Source organism: Onychostoma macrolepis, chromosome 06 (genome assembly GCF_012432095.1).
Source record: "Onychostoma macrolepis isolate SWU-2019 chromosome 06, ASM1243209v1, whole genome shotgun sequence".
NCBI lineage: Eukaryota > Metazoa > Chordata > Actinopteri > Cypriniformes > Cyprinidae > Onychostoma > Onychostoma macrolepis.
Genome location: NC_081160.1, coordinates 26391873 through 26415115, shown reverse-complemented (window position 1 = coordinate 26415115; position 23243 = coordinate 26391873). Strand labels below are relative to the sequence as shown.

At 38.4% G+C, this 23243-nt stretch overlaps 1 protein-coding gene across 5 annotated transcripts in view; it reads right to left on the bottom strand.

Moving 5' to 3' along the window:
* The window catches only part of cntn4 (contactin 4), a 151823-nt gene that overhangs the window by 93162 nt on the left and 35418 nt on the right, over positions 1–23243 (bottom strand). For all 5 annotated transcript variants that reach the window (XM_058779014.1, XM_058779009.1, XM_058779011.1 and 2 more), the window contains exon 3: positions 5518–5647. In XM_058779014.1, the coding sequence (XP_058634997.1) occupies positions 5518–5647 (130 nt within the window). The remainder of the gene's footprint in view (positions 1–5517; positions 5648–23243) is intronic.

Below are 23243 nucleotides of genomic sequence, written 5' to 3'. Positions count from 1 at the left end.
CAATAACATCAGGAACCAAATTAGAACATACATGGGGTCAGTTTGGATTTCTTGTTGACTCTATATAGCCAACAACCTTCAGTTCAAGACACATGATAAACCATTTTTGCTTTGGTAGTCTGCGAAATACGCAAGGTGCCCCTGCTTTGTGTCTGACAGGCTGATTAGCCTTACAGGCTCAATATGGTTAGGGTTAGCGGCACGTTTAGGGTTACGTCCTCGACCGCCTGTCAGGAACAAAGCAGGGCACCTTCCACCAATCTCAGCTGCAGATGTTGCAGTAGACAACATTTTTACTGGACTAAAACTGGTATAATGTACATATATCCCTGGTGCAAGTTAATTCATCATTTTTTTTTTCCCAGAAGAGCATAACATAATTGGTATAACATTATTTCCTGTAAACATTTAGGAGTACACTCATTTCAAAGCTAACATAGTTCTGAATTCATGGTTTATTGAGATGAAGTCAAAAAAGTGGCCCACATGATAGCTGTGTGCCTTTTTAAAGGGATAGTCCACCCAAAAATTCTTTCTTTCCTCAGTGGAACACAAAAAAAGGTTGGCGACTAAACAGATTCGGTTCCCATTGACTTCCATTGTATGGACAAAAAAATACAATGGAAATCAATGGGAACCGGAACTGTTTAGTTAACAACATTCTTCAGATTATCTGAATTGGGGGTGTGTATATGATATTTTATGACAGAATTTTTGAGTGGACTATCCCTTTAACTAGCGAGAAATCTAATGTTAAATCGCTCCGTTTAGCATGTGGTAGATTAACACGTGCTTTTCTAAATGGTGTTTGTAGTTCGACATCTTGTTTTCTTTGTCTGTTTCACATTTGTATACAGATGCTTCTTATTTTCCTAAACAAAAACTGAATCTCACTAATGCCCTCTGAGAGGTGGGTCATTTGCACACACAAAGACTCTTCACACCGGGAAGCGACTGCGATTCTATGCAAAGCTCAGAAATAATATGGGTGTAGCCCTACATCGCTTCTTTCAGGACTTCTGCTCTTGTGTCTAATTTGAATCTAGTACCTCTAAATAAAAGACGCCGGCACGTTCCCGTCCCCACGCCGAGTGTTTTCAAAAGACAAAAACGCAATAAATATTTCATATTTGTAGCCCACCGCCAATGATACTGCACAGTCTTCAGAGATGCCGGTAATTGATAGGAGTGGAGAGTTTCCAAATCTCAGGCTCAATAATAAGATGATTTCCCCTTCCTGTTAGTTTCCAAGTGCCCTTTTCTGCTCTGTTTGATCTTAGAGAGACTGATGAAAAGAAAAAGGGACGAGCAGTTTGATTGTTTGAGATTCTTGATTTGGCCATTTGTGAAGTGTAAAAGCACACTTGCAATTAGGAATAATGACAACACCACATCAAGTGCGATCAAACTTGTAAAAGAAACATCGGTTGATATATCGCTTCTAAGACATCTAATTATATAAAATAGCATGGCATTGAAACAAGAGAAGGGTACGAATGGATGTCATCAGTTATTACTAACCCCCTGTCCCTGGAAGAAATTGAGATTTCACCACCTACAGTTCCCATCTTGGGTGACAAAACATCCAGTTCGTGTCACAGACAGCCTGTGTTTTTTCTCTTTATCTCCAAGTTTTTGTGACACATTTGCATTTTCACACTACGCCAATGCTTTGTTCTCGTTTCATCGTGGGGGCCAGAAATACCACCGTGTTCTCCCAGAAAATGTAACAACTTCATTTCAAAAGATCAATTATCAGCACACAAATGAGAATGCTGGTATATGACAGCATGTCAAGAAACTTTGTGTAACTGTTAAAAAAAAACGGCCACTTCCCATCTGCTGCTGTAACTATGGCTACGGGCTCTCCTTTGATTGACAATTCTCCCTCAACTTCACGACGAGGTGATGCAAGGATACTCTATAGTGTTCTCTAGTCTCCTTCATGTTTTAAGCTGAGGTTCTTGAAATGAGGTAAAAGAGGAGAAGTGCATTAGAATGAGAAGCTAAGAGAGAGAAGGTGGGAAGTCTGAAGTATAAGGAGCAGCTGTCGTCTCAGATCAAGAGAACCAAGCGGTGTCATTTACAATAAGTTGTTAAACTTCAATTATGCTGCCTCTCCAACCTTCTCCACAAGGAGTAGGTGTTACAAAGCGTCAGACCATGGAAGGTTAACAGACTGTTCAATGATATACCATGATCTTTTAGCGTTTTATTTTTGGTATTTTAAGGAAAATCACATTGCCATGCATCACATGTGATGTCTCACACAACATCTAATACAAGTTAAAAGTTTAAACACAATTGACTCCAAACTAAAAAACCTTTGACCTTGTGCTTGCTTAAAATTAGTTTTCTAGTCAGATATGAATTTTGCCTACATTTTATTTTTCAAAAGATGTTTCTTACGCTCCCCAATTCTGCATTTATTCAAAATAAAATACAATAAAGCAGTACTATTGACAAATATTACTATGATTTAAAATTTTGACTTTTCAGCGGACATTACGCCAGTCTTCAATGTTACATGATCCTTCAGAAATAAATCTTCTTATTATCAATGTTAAAAATAGTTCCACAAATTTGTTTCATGAATAGAAAGTCTAAAAGAACAGCATTTATTTGAAATAGAAATATTTTGTAACATTGTCATTTTATGTAATTTAATGCAACTTGCTGAATAAAAATCTAAATTTCTTTAACCTAAATAAATAAATAAATACTTTATGACCCAAAACCTTTGAACTGTAGTGTATTCACGTATTTACAAAATGACACTTTAAATATTTTATTAATATTCTAAAATTCAAATTTGGAAAATAAAACTTTTTAAAAAAGTTTCGTTTTTAATGTTTGACTGGCAGTGTTATATAATTCAGGCTCACGACATGTACACAAAATTGCTAAAATTAAACAAGCATTAATAATATCAATTTCTAGAACCTAAAATGTGTCTAACAGTACATGTATACTATGAAAAAAATGGAAAATAGGTGATTCCAATGGTTGCGTGGCAGTGATAAAATCGAATTTAAGGCTGACTATTCCAAAAAATGAACTATTTTTGTTACACCGCACAATATTTGCAACTCAAATCAATATTTTATGTCCATTAATTTATAAGTAGCCATACAAAAAAACTAAATAATATACAGCAATTGCCCTGTCAAGGTTTATTTTGTAATAATGACCAGCTGACAGCACATTATTCCTTGCTTACTTAAGCCAAAAATATTATTCTATATTTTTTATTTCTGTTTACTGAATGACTGAATCAATCTGACTGCACTAGGTTATACAAACAAAAGTATTTTTTATGGGCCAGATCAGGTAGAAAGGCACTTTTTTACTTTAAGTGTAGTTTGACATAAAAATAATAGTACTAAGGTATGATTACATAGGATCACAACATCAAATTCCTTGCAGCAGTGACAGCTTTAACCAGACGCTCCATTTGCTGAGCACATGCTTTACGTGCTCATGCTCAAACAGACATTACGTAGCAGACTATACAACACCATCTGGCTCAGGACACAGGAGGCGGTTTGAGGATCTGTTGCACACTTTAAGTCTTTCTGCGTAACACATTCTTAACTAAAACCTTCTTCCAAGAAGGTAGACACACACCAGATGCCTTAGCTCAAAAGCTACAATCGCAGTTTTGATTATCCTCTGAGCTTGTGCATGAGCTTAAATGGTAGTTCAACTAAAAGCATAAAAATTCTGCCATCAACCTCATGTCATTTCAAATGCGTATGACTTTGTGGAACACAAAAATTAATTTTTCAGAATGTACTGACCAAACATTTGCATTTACTATGATAACGACAGCTTTCAATTTTAAAAAATGGCACAAAAACACTATAAAGTATCGTAAAAGTGGTCCGTTTGACTTGTGCACTTTAAAGTCAATTATACAATACAATAGCTATAAGTGGAAAAAATTTGAAAAGTTGTTATTCACTGAAAATGTCCGCCTCCTGTGAGCAATTAACTAGAGAACTGCCACAATCAAAAGTTTTATGGTGCTTCTGCATACTTTGTGAAGTTTCATTTTGAAGATTCATTATTTGAATGAAAAAGCATGGCGAGTACATTTTTAAAATCTATCCATTTCCACAGAATAAAGAAAGTCATATAGGTTTAGAAAGACATGGAGGCATTGGGGGAGGGATGAGAGTAGTTTATGAGGTTGAACTTAATGCACTTTGAAAGTGATGGACACTAGAGCTGCCGAGAGAAGGACATTCATCAAAAGGCTCCATGATTCAAGCTTCCTGACAGGAAAGAGGAAGCTACTGATTAGCTTTTCCATTAAGCTTGATCAATTCTAGAACAGCACATATATCCGTCTTTCTGCAGCACATCTGAACATGTGTCAGGGGAACACGTTAATTTGAAGCCATCGAACCAGACGATCCATTGACATGCTTAAAAACATACTTAACTATTGAGAAATCACAGCATGTGAAGGAGAACGAAAACAGGGTCAGGCCGGTATATTACTAAAAACTAAATATTTATAAAAATATTATTTTCAGTCATTTGACAATATTTTTGAAGATATATTTCAATTATGTATTGCCTGAAAATGCTTGTTTGTTGTTTTTTTAAAGAAATTAATACTTTTATTTAGTAATGTATTCAATTGATCAAAAGAAAAAGTAAATATGTATTTACCAAAAAGAAAATGTTAAATATTTCAAACAAGTGCTGTTCTTTTGAACTTTCTATTCATCAAAGAAAAAAGAAAAAAAATCAAATAGAAAATGTAGCCTTGATAAGCATAAGAGACATCTTTTAAAATCTTACCCACCGCAAACTTGTGAACGGTAGAACATATCTCAATAATTATGATTTTTTTTTTTAAAACAGCTCAAATATGCCAAGAAGATTCAACATGTTTAATGTAAGTACCTCTAAAAATTTAAATAATTTATTGATTAAAAGTAATTTCCACTACACGAATCTGCAATCAGTTTAATTTTTATCTTTCTTCACAATTTTCCTTTATATGCACCAATTTAATAATTACTTTTTTTTTTTCTTTTTTTTTTTTACTAAAACATTTGTATTCTATAAAAAAAATTCTATACAGGAATATTGAGCAAACAAATGGCATGAGTTTGGGGCGGGACTATCTTATGGTCAACCAATGGCAGATGTGAGCAGCATTCAGGAAACCTGTCTGAAAACACTCACTATTTTTAAGAAAAATGTTTAATGTACAGCTATGACGGGCAGAACATTGGTCCAATGAGATTTCATTGTGGGCGGGGCAACCCAGTGCAATGCTGCAGAAATATAAAGGACAAAACTTTTAAAATTTTGCCGCTTATCGCGTCGCACATGCTTAGGACACGGTGTAAAGCTACTGATGCCAATGTGCACTGGCACGAAAGAGCCTATGTATTTCTGGAATCGTAAAAAAGGGGACTGAGGTACAATTTACCGAAGCAGTGATGCAGATGACCAAACAGCAGTGTTTTTGCGGTGGCAAGTTGGCAGTCAACTCACCTGTAAAAAGGAGGAGGGTCACCTTGTGCCTCACAGCTGAAAACCACCTCCCTGTTCTTCTCCATGGAGTCTACTGGAAACACAATGCTGCCTGGCTGCTTTGTGAACACAGGGCTTTGCAGCGTGTTGCCTACAGACAGACAGAGAGAGAGAGAGAGAGAGAGAGAAGGAGAAAAAGAGAGCGATCAGCACGCTCCACTTACAGACACCCAACCTGCTTGCAAAACAAGCTATTAGCTGGTGGCTCTGAGCAGGCCAGCACTAGTAAGGCATTAGAGAGTCAAACCACAAGCAGACAAAACATATCAATTAATTCAACTAACACCACAGCAACTGTAATGGAATCGCCGTTGATTGCTATAGAACAAGGGTTTGAGGACACGCGTTCATCACTTTCTGTCACCCCTGTGGTCTGTTTTTAACCTTCGCTATGGCAGCGCAGTTGTAACGGAAAACGCTCGGGCAATTAGACGTGCGGTAAACGCCTCTCAGTTGTGATTTGAGGCTCTTCGTGTGAAGTGACACACTGAGATTGCTCACGCAACCTACTCAGTTAAAGCTGCATTTCTTTTTGGGTTTTTGAAACATGGGACCGAACAGGATTAGTGTGAAAATAAAACGAAGCACCAAGATATTATTTTGGATCAATCTGTTAAATATACTCAGAGATATTCATTTACATTTTAATGCTTCTTCTACTTTTTCACAAAATCTCACTCAATACGTGTTAACATCATCAGATACAAAAATAATGTGTCAAATACATAAATATTGAATATTAGAAAAAAATAATTATTTATAAAACAAAAACGTCATCATTTTAATTAAATGAATAATTCTGGTAAAAGAGAATATAAAATATACAGTATTAAACACAATCTAGTGATCAGCTTTAATCACTTTCATAGAAGCAATGTTGCTATTCTCAAAAACAATGCCTGGTAAATTGCCTTGTGCATGTTTTTTCCCACGTCTCAAAATCTACAAGTGAATTGAAGTAATATTATAAAGTGGCAACTATCATTTTCTATCATTTTACACCTACAGCATTAGCTGATTACATTTGTGCTTTATATCTTTTTATATGTTGTTGGTTAGTTGGTTCTGTGCAAAGAAAACGTAAGTATTGCACTTCACCTCGCTGGATCTCTGACCAACTGATACTAAAGTACTCTGAAGTAGAACTGAGACTAACTTAGTCTGAAGCCATAAAAAGCTCTAAAGGTCATCAGATGCTCTAACAAGCAGCAGGAGTGAGCATTTTCTGACCAAAACCAGAGAACATTCGCACGGTTCAGCTCCATAATAACAGGAAAAAAAGCTTTTTTAGCGGCAGGGGGTGTCAGCACATCGTGGTCAGCATATTAAATAAATACGAGCAGCTTAAAAAATATTCAAAACATTATTTAAACAAGCAATGAATAGGGGAAAAAAGCAGCAGAAATCCTAACCTTTTTCTTTGGGTTCTTTTCTGCGAAATACATTTAATTCCATTTACAGAAAAATGCTTTCTGGTTTGAGAGCTTGTATTGCATGCAGGAGACAAAGTGAGAGATAAACTTTAAGCTTCTTTAAAGGAGCAAAATGTTGGATTTTCTTTTCTAAAACATTATTTCATCTTAGGCAGCTTGGTTGCATAATGTTTTTGCCATAAGCCATGTAAATGTACTTTGTACCTCAGATAATATTCAAAATTTGTCAGCTTCCCCAAAAATCCAATAGTTAATATATTACAAATATATTTCTACATTTCTTCTGGATATGCAAAAATGAAAGGACAAATTTGTTTTGTGAAACACATCAGTTATATGTTCCTATGTTCCAAAATTGATTTAAAAATAGGGTATCAGCTCACTCCATATAAGAATCTGAAAAACAATTCAGATTGAAAATGAAATAAAATAAAATAAACAACAGTACAACTTTAAATCCATACAACAGGCTGTCAGTTCCAACATTTCTATCAAATATCTTTCTAAACATAACAGATTACAGATTATTTTGATTTATTTCCTATATTTCAATTTCACTCTTGATACAATACATTCCAAAAATATTACTAATTGACTTTGTTGTATTAAATTGTGATTTAAATAAAAGTCCGGAAATAATTTATATCATTGAACAAACAAAAATATGTTCAATTTTGCTAAGTGAAATCAAGTGAGCACCTGCTTTGAAATCAGCATAAATTTGAGAACATATGTAAAATCTAAGGAAATCTGAAAATACGTATAAACATTTTTCAAATGAAAAGCTTTGTAACTTGATCAAATATCAAAAAGATAACCAGCTCTCATGTTCTGTTTCATTTCAAAATTGCGTGTCAGTCACTATTCACCATCCATTCTGTAAGAACTGATGTGTCTTTCAGGGGTAAGTGGATACTTACATCACCGGCAAAGAGCGAATTCGGTACTAAGTGCCTTATTTTGCAACCTTCATTTTCACTTTGTTGGATTGGGTGTGTATGTGTGAGCAAGCTTGAACAGTTGTCTACACATTAACACAGTAGAATTTCATCCACAGTGCATAAAACTGAAAGATAAAAAGAGCAAGGTGAGTGTGTGTGGATCTCTGCCACCTGTACGGCTGCTCTCTAGGTCCCGGGTGCTTTAATTGGGCTTGTTTTGCTTCCCATCACGCAGACAGATACTTCATCGCAGCTCTAACTATCTCCACTAATTCTGCCTGTGACATGACAATGACAGCCCCTTATTTCAGTGTCAGAGACACTGTGGTGCATTCCCTCTGTACCCGGTGATAAACACTGCTCCACAAACACTGTTTGGATTTACAAAACCTGTTTGGCAAAATATGAGTAGGTTTTTAGGATATAAAATTCAACCTGAAATCAAAATGTATTCTTTATTACTGATTTTAATGTGCACAATTAAAGATACTGGACGTGTTGATCCAGGTTCAGCTCCACTTTTTCTGTCAGATCTCAACTATGATATCAAATAAAAAAGGATAAAAATCCACTAAAATAGAATACAAATTGAAATATAATAAAAACTAATAGAATTATTAAATATATAATATGAATATATACACTACCATTCATAAGTTTGATAGGAATTTTGAATAAGGCAGCATTTATTTGATTAAAAATACAGTAATATAGTGAAATATTACAATTTAAAATAGCTGTCCTCTATATTTTAAAAATGTAATTTATTGCTGTGACGGCAGCTGAATATTTAGCAGTCATTCAGTCTTCAGTGTCACATTATCCTTCAAAAATTATTATAATATGCTGATTTTCTGCCCCCCCAAAAAAAACATTTCTTATTACTATTAATTTTTTACTGCTCAAAATGGAACTCAAAAGTTCAATGAATAAATGAATTTAAAAGAACAGCATTTATTTGAAATGAAATGGTTTTGCTGTCATTTTGATCAATTTAATCCATCCTTGCAAAAAACAAAAAAAACATTCATTTTCTTATACAAAAATCAGACATACTATTCATATTTTACATAAATGTTTTCATAGTAAGGGTTCAGATAAAAGCTGACCTATCAAGCCAATCAAATCAACAGAGTTTTTAAGGCACCACAGACACAATGTTTACACTATTTGGCCAAATCTAATAACTGGGGCAAAAGAGAGTATTTATCAAAAACACTTTTCAATCCATAAGAGATTTCTTCAGCCAGTATGTACACAATTCCAGAGGGAGAAGTCTAAAAATATCCTGTATGTTTGACACTGGAGTGTTATACTGTCACATGTTACTGTTGATGTTGGATGCAGAGGGGCCAATCACCTGTACAAACACAAACGGAATATATCCAGAGGACATATGACACAAGGCATGAGACATATTTCACAAGCCTTGCATCATGTCTTGCTCCATGACAACGTACAGCAATGAATAACAACACCACTAGTACTGACAAGACTTTTCTATGAGAACTTGCATCTGAGGTTAACACATGAAAGAGTAAACAAAGTTAACATTTTAATTAAAACCAAGATCTTTAAAGTCGAATTAAACGATGGCACCAGCACAATTACTCAAGAACAGGTGCGTGCATCCTTTGGGATGAAAAGTGGGTTCAAAACTGCAAGAGTGCACCTCCTGTTCTTCAACCAGCATGTGTTGCGATCAACCGCATATCCCAGTCAGTCAATTAACAACGCATGCTCATTAAAAGATCCCTGCAGTGTCAAGAAAGACAAATGAAACACGACAGGGATTAAACTTTAGTCACACTCACATTTTTCCTCATTGAATTACATTAGCTCCTTGAAAACATCTCGGCTTGCTCTGACAAACATGCTATGAGCATTAGGAGAAAGTCAGAGAGAGCGAGAGAAGGTAGGAACTTCCATTCGCAATTTCCATGAATAAAACATTTATCGATGTATGCATATGCAGGAGAAAATGTCGAGCAAGCGCTACCAACAACAAAATGAAGCAGGTGCCAGAAAGGGAAACAAAAAAAAAAACGAGAACCGAGAACGGTAGGAAAGAAAACAGGGCCAGCGGTGAATCGCTGACATCACCAATTAGCAAGGGCTTGCCTGCGCAGCCATCTAGGGATGCGTGCGTCTTCATGCAGCCACGAGAAGAATAATTGCATCCCCAGAGATGGAGCAGGTGAGTCCACCTGGAGCGAAACAAGGGCTTCTGTTACTCAGAAACAGTCTTGGCTTTCATCAACAAGAAGTCAGCTCCCCGCTAATACTGTCATCAATGAACTGCAATGAAAGTTAATGAAAGCCTTTAATGCAGTCACTTGCAGGAAGCCGAGCGGCCCGGTATTAAGACGTCATCCTGCGCGAGATTATTTTTCACAAAGTCAGGAGGTACTTGAAATATCACAGGCGCTGGAGTGTCTCACTAAAAATTGATTACTTGGGGGTTCTGGTCTCCTTCAAAGACCAGATGGAGAGACTGAGGCTGAGGCTGCAGAAATGCAGACGTGGACGAGGATCAGGACAGCGCTGTATCACAGCCGCAGCTGTACTCCGCTAGATGCTCTTTTTGAGGAGTCCGCAGGGCTGTGTTGGCCTGGCAACGGGACACAGGGTGGCGTAGACCAGATGCCGTTGACCACAGAAAGGTTATTGCATCTATCGAACAACCAAGGGTGCAAATAGCAGTGGGAAAAAAGAGCAATAACATGACAAAAGGTTGCAAGATTCTCTTATCTCATTTCCTCTCACCTCTTGTTTGGAGGTTTACAGTGATTTAAGATAAAAAGGGGGAAATGGGAAACACAGGCATAAAAATGGAATTTACTATATAATGCAGAATTTTTACAGGAGACCTATTATGCCCTTTTTTACAATATATAATATAAGTCTCAGGTGTCCTCAGAATGTGTCTGTGAAATTTCAGCTCAAAATACCACAGATCATTGTATAATTTTGAAAATGCCTAATTTGAGTGGAAGCAGAAACACGCCGTTTTTGTGCATGTATCTTTAAATGCAAATGAGCTGCTGCTCCCCACCCCCTTTTCAAGAATAGGGCTGTGCCATTACAGCTCTCATCTCAGATAAGAAAAAAAAAACATCTGTTTGGCGCTGATTATCACGTCTATCATCATCATGCATTTTAAACTGTATTAATTTAAACTTCTGATCTACGGTTTTCTGAGGGCACATATCTGAAGCATGCGCACAAAAAGCGGCTATCACATGGCATGTCAGTAGGCTACTAAACTAAATTCTCTTCCTTGTCTTATTTCAAATACACACAACTTTATGTTAAAAACACACACAAGTTACAAAAACAGTCGGTTATGTCTGTGAAGGTAAACAGCTGGGAAAGAAATTGCATGTTTATATTAGATCCGTATGGCAGCAGCGTAATATACAGTAAATAAATCCATAAATGCACTGCTCTCTTGTCTCCTCTGAGGCTGGGAATCTAAATAGTGTTCTGTGCTCGTCTGTGCAGCCAAAGACAGAAAAGTTAGCATGCTTCCCTTGAACTTTCCCCATGGCATTAGAACTGGCATACCGTTGTCCAAAACACAATGGCGCGCCGTGGGTGGAAACGTGCAGATTAAGTGGTGGGGTGGTAATATTATAATCATTATTATAAGATCCCCTTTCTATGTAACGGGGGGGAGTGAAATCTAAGCAGCTTGTTTTTTCACAAGCTTGCACAGAAAGGCTTACCCAAAAAAAAAATAAATACAGTGTTGTTGTTTTTTTCGCATTTTCTGGGTTGGCTGATGCACCAGGTACCCGATTATAGCACTTAAACACGGAAAAAGTCCGATTTTCATGTTGTGTCAACTTTTAGATTTCAATTGATTAGACATGCCTTTTGATTATACTTTTTTTTTTTTTTTTTGGAAAGCAGAAAAATTACACAAAACAGAATTTGGGGAAAATAAAATGGAATTTAGGAATAAATAAAAGATTTAATAGGGCCTTAATAATGTAATTTTTATTACATTTTTAATAACTTGCTGTTAAATTGTGCACGTTTCATGATTTCAATGAATTAGACATGCTTTTTAATGACTAGGATTTGAAGTACCTATTAAAATGGAATACAGAAAAAAAAAATTTAATTTGGGAAAAAGTAAAACAGAGTTTGGGGAAAATAAAATGCATTTCTTAGGACCAGAAAAAAGATACAAAAATCATTCTAAATACACAACAAATAAATAGAATAAAAGTCAACGTGCAGTGAAAAGGTGACTATAAATAGTTAAATGTGAATGAAACAAGACCAATCACAATCAAAATGCAAATTGTGGACCGAAATGAGACCAATCGCAATTCAGGATGCAAATATTACTATGACGGCATCACTGAACTACTGAAGTTTCTGTCTCTGTGAAGACAACGGGAGATTTTCATAATTTCTTAAATATAAAGTTCACAAAAATAAAAAATATATATAAAACATTTAAGTCTAAAATGATTTGCAAAATAAAACTTGAGTGGCAGTATATGTTCTATAAATATGGGTACTATGCTTGAAATTCTGATGTACTACATCCGCAATGTTACTGTCACGTGACCTACCAGTGTCAGCTGTGTCGCTTTACTGACATTCACAAATCCATTCCCATGGCCTCATGGGAAACTAAAAATTATTCATCGAATGTGCACTTCAGAATCTGGACGGATGTAGTAGGTCATCTGGTTACTTTTCACCTATTGTTTTTTTGAATACTTTTTGGACATACTATTCTTTTGGCATGCTGTATTCGAGTTCGGATGCAGTGAGTCACTTGTCGCCACCTACTGGTCTATCAGTGTAATTTGCAGAGAGAGTCTCTGTAAAATCTCACTTTTGTTCCTAAAGTTTAGTTATAAACTTTATTATTATTTAAAATTATTGCCAAATATTCTTTTGTTTGTTTGTTTTTCAGCACATTTATTTATTAGTGTTTTGAAAGCAGCTTCCAATATAAAAAAATAAGGCAATAATTATAGTAATAACATGGCAAACTCTGATAGTAATATCTCATTGTCATTTCTACCCTGTTCAACTCTGTTCTGTTCTATGACACATAATTTACTGGGACATTGTCAGCATGCACACTGCAATACTGGATCAATGCAGAGCAAGAGGACCTGCGATTGGTTCAGGGCTCTTGACACGCTCCAATCATTGATCAAGCCCCTGAAAATTCATGAGCAAAAATTCCAACATGTATTGAAGGCTTTCATAAATCTGCTCCTGAGAGTATTAGTTCCGCTGTGTGGCTAAATCATGGGCTGTCAATAATTCAGCTGAAATAATTCACTTCTCAAGTGTTTCTGACAGCCAAAATATATAACAAACTATGCATGATAATGAGAAAAATCAGTAGCGGCAGCTGCTAAGACTAGTTTGTGTTTGATTAATGAGGTATTAATTAATCTTAACACTGCACTACTCTTTGTAAAGATCAGATTAAAGGTTTCTAAGTCTCAGCTATAGCTGCTTTTATTAATGACAAGAGATGTATTGGAGCAAGAAGACCAATATCCAGAGTCTTGTGAGCAAGACCAATTATTTTTGATGATGCGAATGGACATTAAATAATGCAAAAAGCTACAAAACACTAACAAAACTGTACCAAGATGTGCTTTTATAGGCATGCTACCATGTTCTTGGACACAAAATACACAATACCATGGTTTTCTTGGAGTGACACTGTGGTATCAGTTGGTAACAGGGTTATTATAGTTAACTGAAAAAAACATTTTATGTGACAAAAATAAGTGTTAAAAATTAAAATAAAATTTCAGCTAGTTAACAAGGCAATATTTCACTTAGTTTAACTTAATGTACCAAAATAAACAAACCTACATTAAAAATGAACAGAAACTACAGAATATAGGCATATAGAAAACTAATAAAAATGACCAAAACACAAAACAAAGTTACTAAAATTCAAATGAAACTCGCAAGCGATCCTTTAACTATGGTAAAATCACTGTAAATCATAGCCTTGAGTGGCTTATTGCATTCATAAATTGACAATAAATGCAGTATGACACATTCATTATAGAATTTACATTTATTAGTAATATCAATCATCACAATAATGAACGCTGCAATTAATGTAATCATTTGCCTTAACTGTTCAGCTTCAACTTCCCACGCAGGTGCAATACTCTATGTCATCTGTTTTAAAATGCCTTGATTGAACTGAATGGCTAAATAGAAATAGTTTAATATATTAAATACATGAAAATGCATGCTTAAATGCATATTTCTAAGTCTGACATTCTCTATTCATATGTCCATCACGCCACCACTAAATGACAAGTGTCAGACATCTCAAGAATGTCAAACTTTAAGAGTGCTTGTATAATGCAGAATGCGACACTTTTATATTCAATTCATTGGAGTGTCTGTCACCATGACAACATACAGTACTTTTACCTTTACAATTGTAACACAGTCTGCGTGTGACGGTGACCTCATATGCCACGTCTCGAAATCAGGCTTGGCAAAGAGCCGGAATTGATCAATTGAGCACCAAGTCAAAAACTCCAGTTAACTTTTCTCGCTCTCTCTCATCTGAGTGTGGATTTGAAGATTCAAGTCTTATTCATAAGGATAAAAGAAAGTATGATGGTAAAAAGGGGATGTCTCAAGGTGAGAACATCAAAGTGAGAGCACTTGTCTCTTGTATTGAAGACAAAAGGCTACTTACTGTATACGTCAACTTTACAATTCAAGATTTGCAGGGAAATGTAATCCGTTTTATTGAAAACACACGCATTGCTAGAGATTTCAGTGTGTCTTTTAAAGGAAAGCCATTAGTGCTTACAAGCTTTAAACTTTTAAAATCCCATTCCGAATACACAAACCGCAATCTCTGTGACCAGGTGACCATGCGAATGTACAGATTTCACCACAAACCACAATGTGAATAGAGAATAAATTACAACGAGCAGACAAGGCAAAACCTTCTTTAGAAAATCCAAAATCTATTGCATTAATTTCCGCACACCATAAGCCACGGGCAGAGCAGCTTTTCCACGCTCAGCTCTTATAGATATGGGCAGATAAGTCTGTTTAGAACCCAGACTTGAAGCCAATTGTGTGCTTGTTCTCCCTTGGGTTTGGAAAAAGCTGAACTTCGAGATACGGTACCATCTTTTTATATCTGTAAATCCAACCATGGCAGACGACACACGGCGTGCCCTGGTGAACTTTCGAGAAAACGCATTCCTCCATGCTCGATGAAGCCTCCAACACATCTGATCATGCATTTGCGGGAAGGGAGCGACAGAAAGCTATATAAATTGGTTCAAGGTCAGGGAACGATGGAAACGCTGCCCGTATTGTTCATGCTCTGCGGGAGCCATTAGAGTGAATGGGGTTCTGTGAGATGGGGCTAGTCCGGCGCCAAAGGGGAATATCCATCTTTGGGTTGATAAATGATAATGGAAAGAAAAAGATATAGATATGAGTACTTCAGCCACATGTGGATATGATCTATATTAAATATTGAGATGTGGAAAAAATGCTTTGAATAAATGCATATTGCTTGCAGGAAAGGTGACCATTCAGATTTCAGTCTGACTTTCTTTTTTCTTCAGTAATCCTAAATGTAATTTAGTTGCATTTTAAAACACGGAAAGAGATATTTAATAAACTGCTCTTGTCAACACAACAGTGAATGGTGACCCGTGGCTTTCAAGCTTCAACAAAACTGAAAAAGTACAGCAAACATGAAGTCATACAACAGATTTGCGAGAGGGAACTATTAAAATATTTTTTTTGTTAAGTGAAATAAACTGAAATGATATAATTAAAAAAAAAAAATTAAGCTTCCAAATTAAAATTCCAAAAACAAATAATAAAAAAAATTACTAAAGCTTAAATTAAAATGAAAACTGAAAATATGAAAATAAATTAATTCAAAATATGAATAGATATTGCAATAGTACAAATAATACTAAAATAAAAAATGAAAAGGAATAAAAATAATAAATTTTACTACATGATATTTCACTATATTTGGCTTTAAAGAAATTAAAATGAAGCCAATATTTTGGACTTTTAAGATTACTATTTGTACTACACTATTATTGTATTAAAGTACTGAGAATATAATGAGAATCACCATTAAAAATTATAAGAATTACACAAAACTGATAAAAAAAATAAAATGTTTGGACATTATGGTGATGGGAATTGTATTGGAAAATGTAACTGCCTTTAAAATGTCACAAATAATGCAAAAATGTGCAAAATTTGACTTTTTTCAACATTTGAACTTGCTCTTTTCTGCAAAAATGTTAGACCTGTTTTTACTGTAAGTAAACTTTTTCCAGTGCTGTCCATCCTTTTCTTCACAAAGTTATCTTGGTCTACTTCTGCAGTACACACACAGCTCTCCTTTCAGTGTGTGTTTCTAAGACTGGCATACCAGCAAGAACAAACATCATATCTTCCAACTGGATGACAAAGTGCTCTTTTTGACCCCTTTTTCATCTAAAACCCCTTCCTCTCCTCTGTCGGGATATTGTTTCGAAGTTCCAGGTCTCTGCCTGTGAGCAACACTTGCCCGAGGCAAAGTCTATTGGCCTTCCCACGAGACACAGAAACTTGTCTGGAGAAAGTGGCCCTCTGATCTGCATGAAAGCAGCATCACCCAGCCAGAGGCTCAAAGAACAGCAACAAATACGTAAAGCAAATCAGCAAGCAAAACCACACAGATCCCATATCCCAGTCTCTCACAACAGGCAGCTGTGTAAACCTGCCCTCAAAATATGACAAAGAGGCACAATAAGAAATCACAGGAAATATAAAGACATGAGCTGGGCTTTTTGGATGAGTGACAAGCATATTTTCACTACAGAGGAGCTTGGCACAGGAATCTGTTTGATGACTTCAATTTGTTTCAGGGGTGACAAGGGATTTGCATGGGGCCAAATGTTGGGATTTATTTGCATAGAATTCTCATGCCACAGTGACACCTTTGATTTTGTTCACCCTCACATTATCCCTCTCTCGCTCTTTCTCTGTCTAGTCATCTGGTGGGTGGACAGTCCATATGCTTATCTTATACACAGCACACTCCCAAAGTAAAAAATGATTTTTGGATGAAGCAAATAATGAAAAATAACATGAAATTTAGTTGTTTGTTTAGTTAAAAAAGGAAACACTTCAAGTTCCGGACAAAAAAACAAACAAAAACAAAACAGTACACTGAAGCTATTTAAGGAATAATACATATATTACACACACACTGCCATTCAAAAGTTTGGGATCAGTAAGATTTTTAGTGTTTTTTTTTTGTTTTGTTTTGTTTTTTAAATAAACCTCTTATGCTCATCAAGGCTGCATTTATTTGATCAAAAATACATAAAAACAGGTAATATTGTGAAATATACCTTCAATTTAAAATATGTTTTCTATTTTAATATATTTTCAAATATCTTTGATTCCTGTGATGCAAAGCTGAATTTTCATCAGCCATTATTTCAGTCTTCAGTATCATCATTATAATATGTTGATTTATTATCAATGATAGAAACAGTTGTGATGCTTAATATTTTTTGGGACCTGTGATACTAAGTCTTTACTAATACTTTTCATAAATTTAACACATCCTTGTTGAATAAAAGTATTCATCTCTTTCAAAAAAAAAAAAAAAAAAAACATAAATAACCAACCAAACAAATGTAACCCAGACACAATGAATCAGTGAATCAAATTTTAAACAAATTCATTTGTAAATATGGAACTAACCAATTCTATACATACTAGACACTAGACTACAGAATTTTTGTAAAATGTTTGTCTTGATACACCACAAGAAAAAGCATCTTGAAAAAAAACCCACCATTTTGAAGACAGCTTTTATTTTTTATTTTTTTTAATTTGTAGCATTGCTACCATTACATACTGCTACATCACAACTCCCCTACACTAGTAGTGACTAAATCAATCAATTACATGAAAGCAAACCAGACTTCTAACCAACCAACAGGCTTGGTTTCAGGCCCACTTGAAAAAGCTACAGCATCTCAAATTACTCTCACATCAAATAGACACAGGATTTATTCTTTCTCACGTAACTCTCAGTGTCTATCTTTGGAGATCAATAAAGCTTATACCATGTGGACTCAATCCACTAATCTGGGCACAGGCAATCAAACCCCTGATGCATAAAAACCTGAAGTGTCACTAGAACAAATTACTGATGTCAGTACAGTGGTTACTCATAGTTTCATCATTCCATGTGAACTCAATTTATCAAAGCATGCAAAACATCTTAGATTAAAAATAATTCTTCCTTTCAAAAGAACAACATTTATTTTAAAATTAAAATTTTTTGGTAATATTACAAATTTTCTTGATGTAATTTTTGATCAATGTGATGCATGCTTGTTAAATAAACGTATACATTTCTTAAAAAAAGAAAAAGAAAAAAAAAACATCTTACTGACCACAAAACAAAACATTACATGATACAAATATAAAAAATTTAAACTTTATGCATGCAGGTCACACAGTTGTCTGTTCTGCCCGGTGTCTGATATGGGCCACATTTAAAAGGTCATGTCCACAACCTCACAAAAAAACATCAGATTTGAGCAGAAAATATGAATTCTGGTCTGTACTATGCAATATAATAAGAGTGCCTTTGTCTATGATACTAATGAAGACAATGGATAAGCTACAAATCCTCATCACACACGAAAACCAAACATGTATTCCACCTGGTATAGAGTCAGGTAAAGCTCACACGCACACAGATACACACATACACATCCACACGCATGCGAATCAATTAAGATTCATATTACCAATTCATATTCACAAGCACAGAGGCGTGTGGAATATGTGGTGTGAAATGTGATAACATACGATACACAGCTCAATGACTACACTATTTCTTGCTAGTAGAAAGACAAACACTCAGGATATACGCACGCTCTACATCTGCACACCAACAGCTTTGAAGAAAAAGATCACACAATGTGATTGCATAGTTTTTCAATATAGAGAGTCGTGGAGGCGAGTCATTTGGTGTTCTATTAGCATTTGTATGCGCCGTGCCAGCGGTAGGTTGGGCAGACAGTGCTTCTTAGAACATAACACCTCACGGAAAGCAAAAATTGTTTTGTGAAAATGCTGTTTACAGAATCCCCACTGGGCCTCGCCTTTACAAGCCATGAATAACTTGGTCACCAAATGATGGGTTTCTGGGTCCCGCTGTCTGCCTTTTCACCTGTGAGTGGTCTATATAAAACAGACATACAAAATAAAAGCATAGGAACAAAGACTGTGTCTGAGCTGATTGCTGTATCGGAATGATCTAACCCCCAAATTAATCAGAAAAGAAGATGCACTTAAATTATTTTACACCCACAGTTCAAGCAAATGTCTACTGACAGCCCGTTAAAGACCGAAAATTGTAGGAAAGGACTATGATAGCCCCACAGTTAATTAACAGAGTGGTATATTTTAAATCCATGTGTGAATGACATTTGAGAGACGCAGAGGTTAAGTTCCTCTTCAGGAACTAGACGCTGCGTCCGAGAACGCTAGGGGAAAGTCTTCAGCGTAACCGGCTCTGAATACAAGTGAAATCTGTCCAATGGATGGGCGAGATGTCACGGGCGAGGTGACGTAATGACCAGCTGGTACAAAAGCACGTGCGGTGAAAGCGGCATCAGCTTTCTGTCATTCAGCTAGCGCTCTGTGTCTCTGTGCGTCTTATTTGGTGTTGTCTGTCTTATCATGTCAAAAAGCCAGTATAAGGCGAGGCGGCGAGTCGGCGCGGTGGCGCGGCAGCGGCACTCGTGGGATTCGCAGCGGGATCTGATGGAGGGATCGGAGACGAGCGGGTCTCTATCTCCATCCTCACCCATCAGATCCGATGACCGCTCCCCGAGATCAGAAGCCCACCATGCGGATACTTCCCATTGGGCAGCGGCCACTGCGTTTCGCTTATCTTCCTTCAAGGAGGTTGACACGGGAAAAGTCGAAGACGTTGCGCCCTCTTTTTTGCCCCAATATGAGGAGCTTGTGGAGGTGGTCACTCGTGCGGTGGCCAAGTTAAGTCTCGACTGGCCGGCCAAGTGTCATGTCGAGCCACAGAGAGGCAAGTTGGATGAGCGCTTTCTTCGGTTTAAGACTCCACCTCCAAGCCGCTGCTCACATCGTCAGCGCTGGTGGGCAAGAGGTAAGCGGCAGCAGGTCAGGCTGGCTCGTGTTTGCACACCATGGCGGTGTTGCAGGCATACCAGGCTGACCTGCTCAAGGAGTTAGATGAGGGCGAGGGTTTTAGTGCGGAGGATATTAGTGAACTCCGCAAAACCGCTGATTTGTCTCTCCGCGCCACCAAGGAGACCGCCCGTGCCATCAGCCCTGGTGGCAGCAGAGAAGCATCTCTGGTTGACCCTGTCGGATATCAAGGACCGCAACAGGGTCTTCCTCTTGGACGCCCCGCTGTCACCTTTTGGACTTTTCGGTGACGCTGTTGACTGGTTGATTGGTTGATTCTCGCTCATTCAGAGCAGATGACGCCTCAACATCGAGATGTTGTTCTCGCTCACATGAAAGTGTTGGGGTTAAGACTGAACGCCAAGAAGAGTGTGCTTTCTCCATTACAGAGAACCACTTATCTTGGTGTGGTGTGGGATTCGACCACGATGCAGGCACATATGTCCCCTGCTCGGATCGAGTCGATGCTCACGGAAGTCAGGAGAGTGAAGGAGGGCCAGTCACTCACTGTCAAGCAGTTTCAGAGACTGCTGGGTCTGATGGCAGCTGCGTCCAACATGATACCTCTTGGCCTGCTGTACATGAGACCCCTACAGTGGTGGCTCAAGACCAAGGGGTTCTCCCCGAGGGGAAACCCGCTTCACATGATCAAGGTCACGCGGCGGTGCCTTACATGCCTTAGACATGCGGAGACAACCTTGGTTCTTGTCTCAGGGCCCGGTGCTGGGAGCTCCGTGTCGCCGTGTAAAGCTAGCGACGGACGCGTCCCTCACCGGTTGGGGAGCGGTCATGAGTGGCCACCCTGCCCACGGTCTGTGGAGGGGGTCATCATCTCGCTTGGCACATCAACCAGCTGGAGATGCTGGCTGTGTTTCAGGCTCTGAAATACTTTCTCCCAGACCTAAGAAATCACCATGTGTTGGTGCGCACCGACAACACAGCGGTGGTCTCTTATATCAACCACCAAGGAGGTCTGCGGTCACGCTCCCTGTACAGGCTGGCGCACCAGATCCTTGTGTGGTCCCAGGGCAAACTCCTCTCACTGAAAGCAGTTTACATCCCTGGGCATCTCAGTGTGGGAGCAGACATCCTGTCGTGACAGGGGCCGTGGCCTGAGGAATGGATGCTTCACCCTGAGGTGGTGAAGCAGATCTGGAGAGTGTTTGGCCAGGCACAGGTGGACCTCTTCGCTACTGAGGAGACAGCGCAATGTACCCTCTGGTACTCTCTAGTTCATCCAGCTCCACTGTGGCTGCATGCCATGGTACAGGCGTGGCCGAGGCTTCGTCTGTACGCCTTTCCCCCGATTGCTCTGCTTCCCGGAGTTCTGGCGAGAGTGCGCCGGGACGGGGTCCGACTGCTACTAGCAGCCACGTTCTGGCCGGGCAGAGTATGGTTCTCGGACCTGATTTCTCTCCTCGACGCCTCTCCATGGGAGATTCCCGTCAGGAGGGATCTCCTCTCACAGGCAGGAGGCACCCTTGTGCACCCCCGCCTGGAATTATGGAAGCTGGGGTTGTGGCCCCTGAGGGGGCACAGCTCATAGCTTCCTGTCTCTCAGCCGAGGTTGTTGGGACCATCCTCCAATCCAGTGCTCCCTCAACTAGGAAACTGTATGCCCTGAAGTGGAGACTCTTTACTTCATGGTGCGGAGATCGCCAGCTCGACCCAGTTAACTGCCCGGTTGGTACAGTACTGGAGTTCTTGCAGGCTCGACTCTCCGCAGGGTTAACCCACTCCACCTTGAAGGTTCATGTAGCGGCAATTTTGGCCTACCATGCCTCTCTCGGTGGACAGTCGGTGGGTAGACACCCCCTAGTTACACGTTTCCTCCGTGGTGCACTGAGGCTAAGACCTCCAGAACGGTCCCGGATTCCTCCTTGGGACCTGGCTGTGGAGTTGGATGCTCTCTGTAGGCCTCCCTTCGAGCCTATTGAGGAGATCTCTGATCGCCAACTGCTGATTTGCTATGGTCCCCCTAAGAGGGGTCCGCCTGCTACAAAGCAGACTCTCAGTCGGTGGATCGTGGATGCCATCAACACGGCCTACGAGTCCACTGACCTCCCCTCGCCGATGGGAGTCAAGGCTCATTCCACTAGGAGTGTGGTGGCCTCCAAGGCCTTCCTTGCAGGTGTCCCAATTTAAGACATCTGCAACGCTGCGGGATGGTCTACGATGGTCAACCAGGCCATGGTTCTATGGCCTGGACATGCGGGCCACTCCAGGCTCTTCCATCCTCTCGCCTTAGATGTGCTCCGCAGGGATACACAATGGAAAGGGACTGGTAAGTCTGGCAGCGTGGATATCTCGTTCCCCTAGCGTTCTCGGACGCAGCTCGAGTTCCTGAAGAGGAACGTCTTAGGCTACGTATGTAACCCCAGTTCCTCGAGCGAACGAGACGCTGCGTCTTGATGCCACACTTCCGGCATCCCTGCCGGCACTTGTTTCATTCCAGAGACTGAGGCTGGTTTCACCACATATGCTTTTGTACCAGCTGGTCATTACGTCACCTCGCCCGTGACGTCTCGCCAATTCATTGGACGGATTTCACTTGTATTCAGAGCCGGTTACGCTGAAGGCGTTCCCCTAGCATTCTCGGACGCAGCGTCTAGTTCCCTCGAGGAACTGGGGTTACATACGTAACCTAAGACGTTTTCAGTGAAAAACTATTTTAATTTCAACCTTCTCAAAGTTTTAGAAGATGATGAATTTTATAGCACACTTTTTGTCAAATTTAGCACTTAATGGCACCAGTTGCTTTCTATTTTCATAGTCTAAAAAGAGACATTGTGCACAAAAAAACAAAACAAAACAAGAAATACAGCAATGCTATAGAAGAACCATTTTTGGTGTGATGAACATTTTAAAAATCTAAACTACCTTTTCCCACTAAAAAACCTTTTGTGGAAAAGAAAGTTTTAATGGATATTAAAGGTTCTTCATGGAACCATAGATGCCAATAAAGAACCTTTATTTTTTAATAGTAAACTTTGGTGGGGAAAGTCTTACATGTCTGGAATTAATAAAATTTTTATTTCAAAGTATTATTATTATTATATAT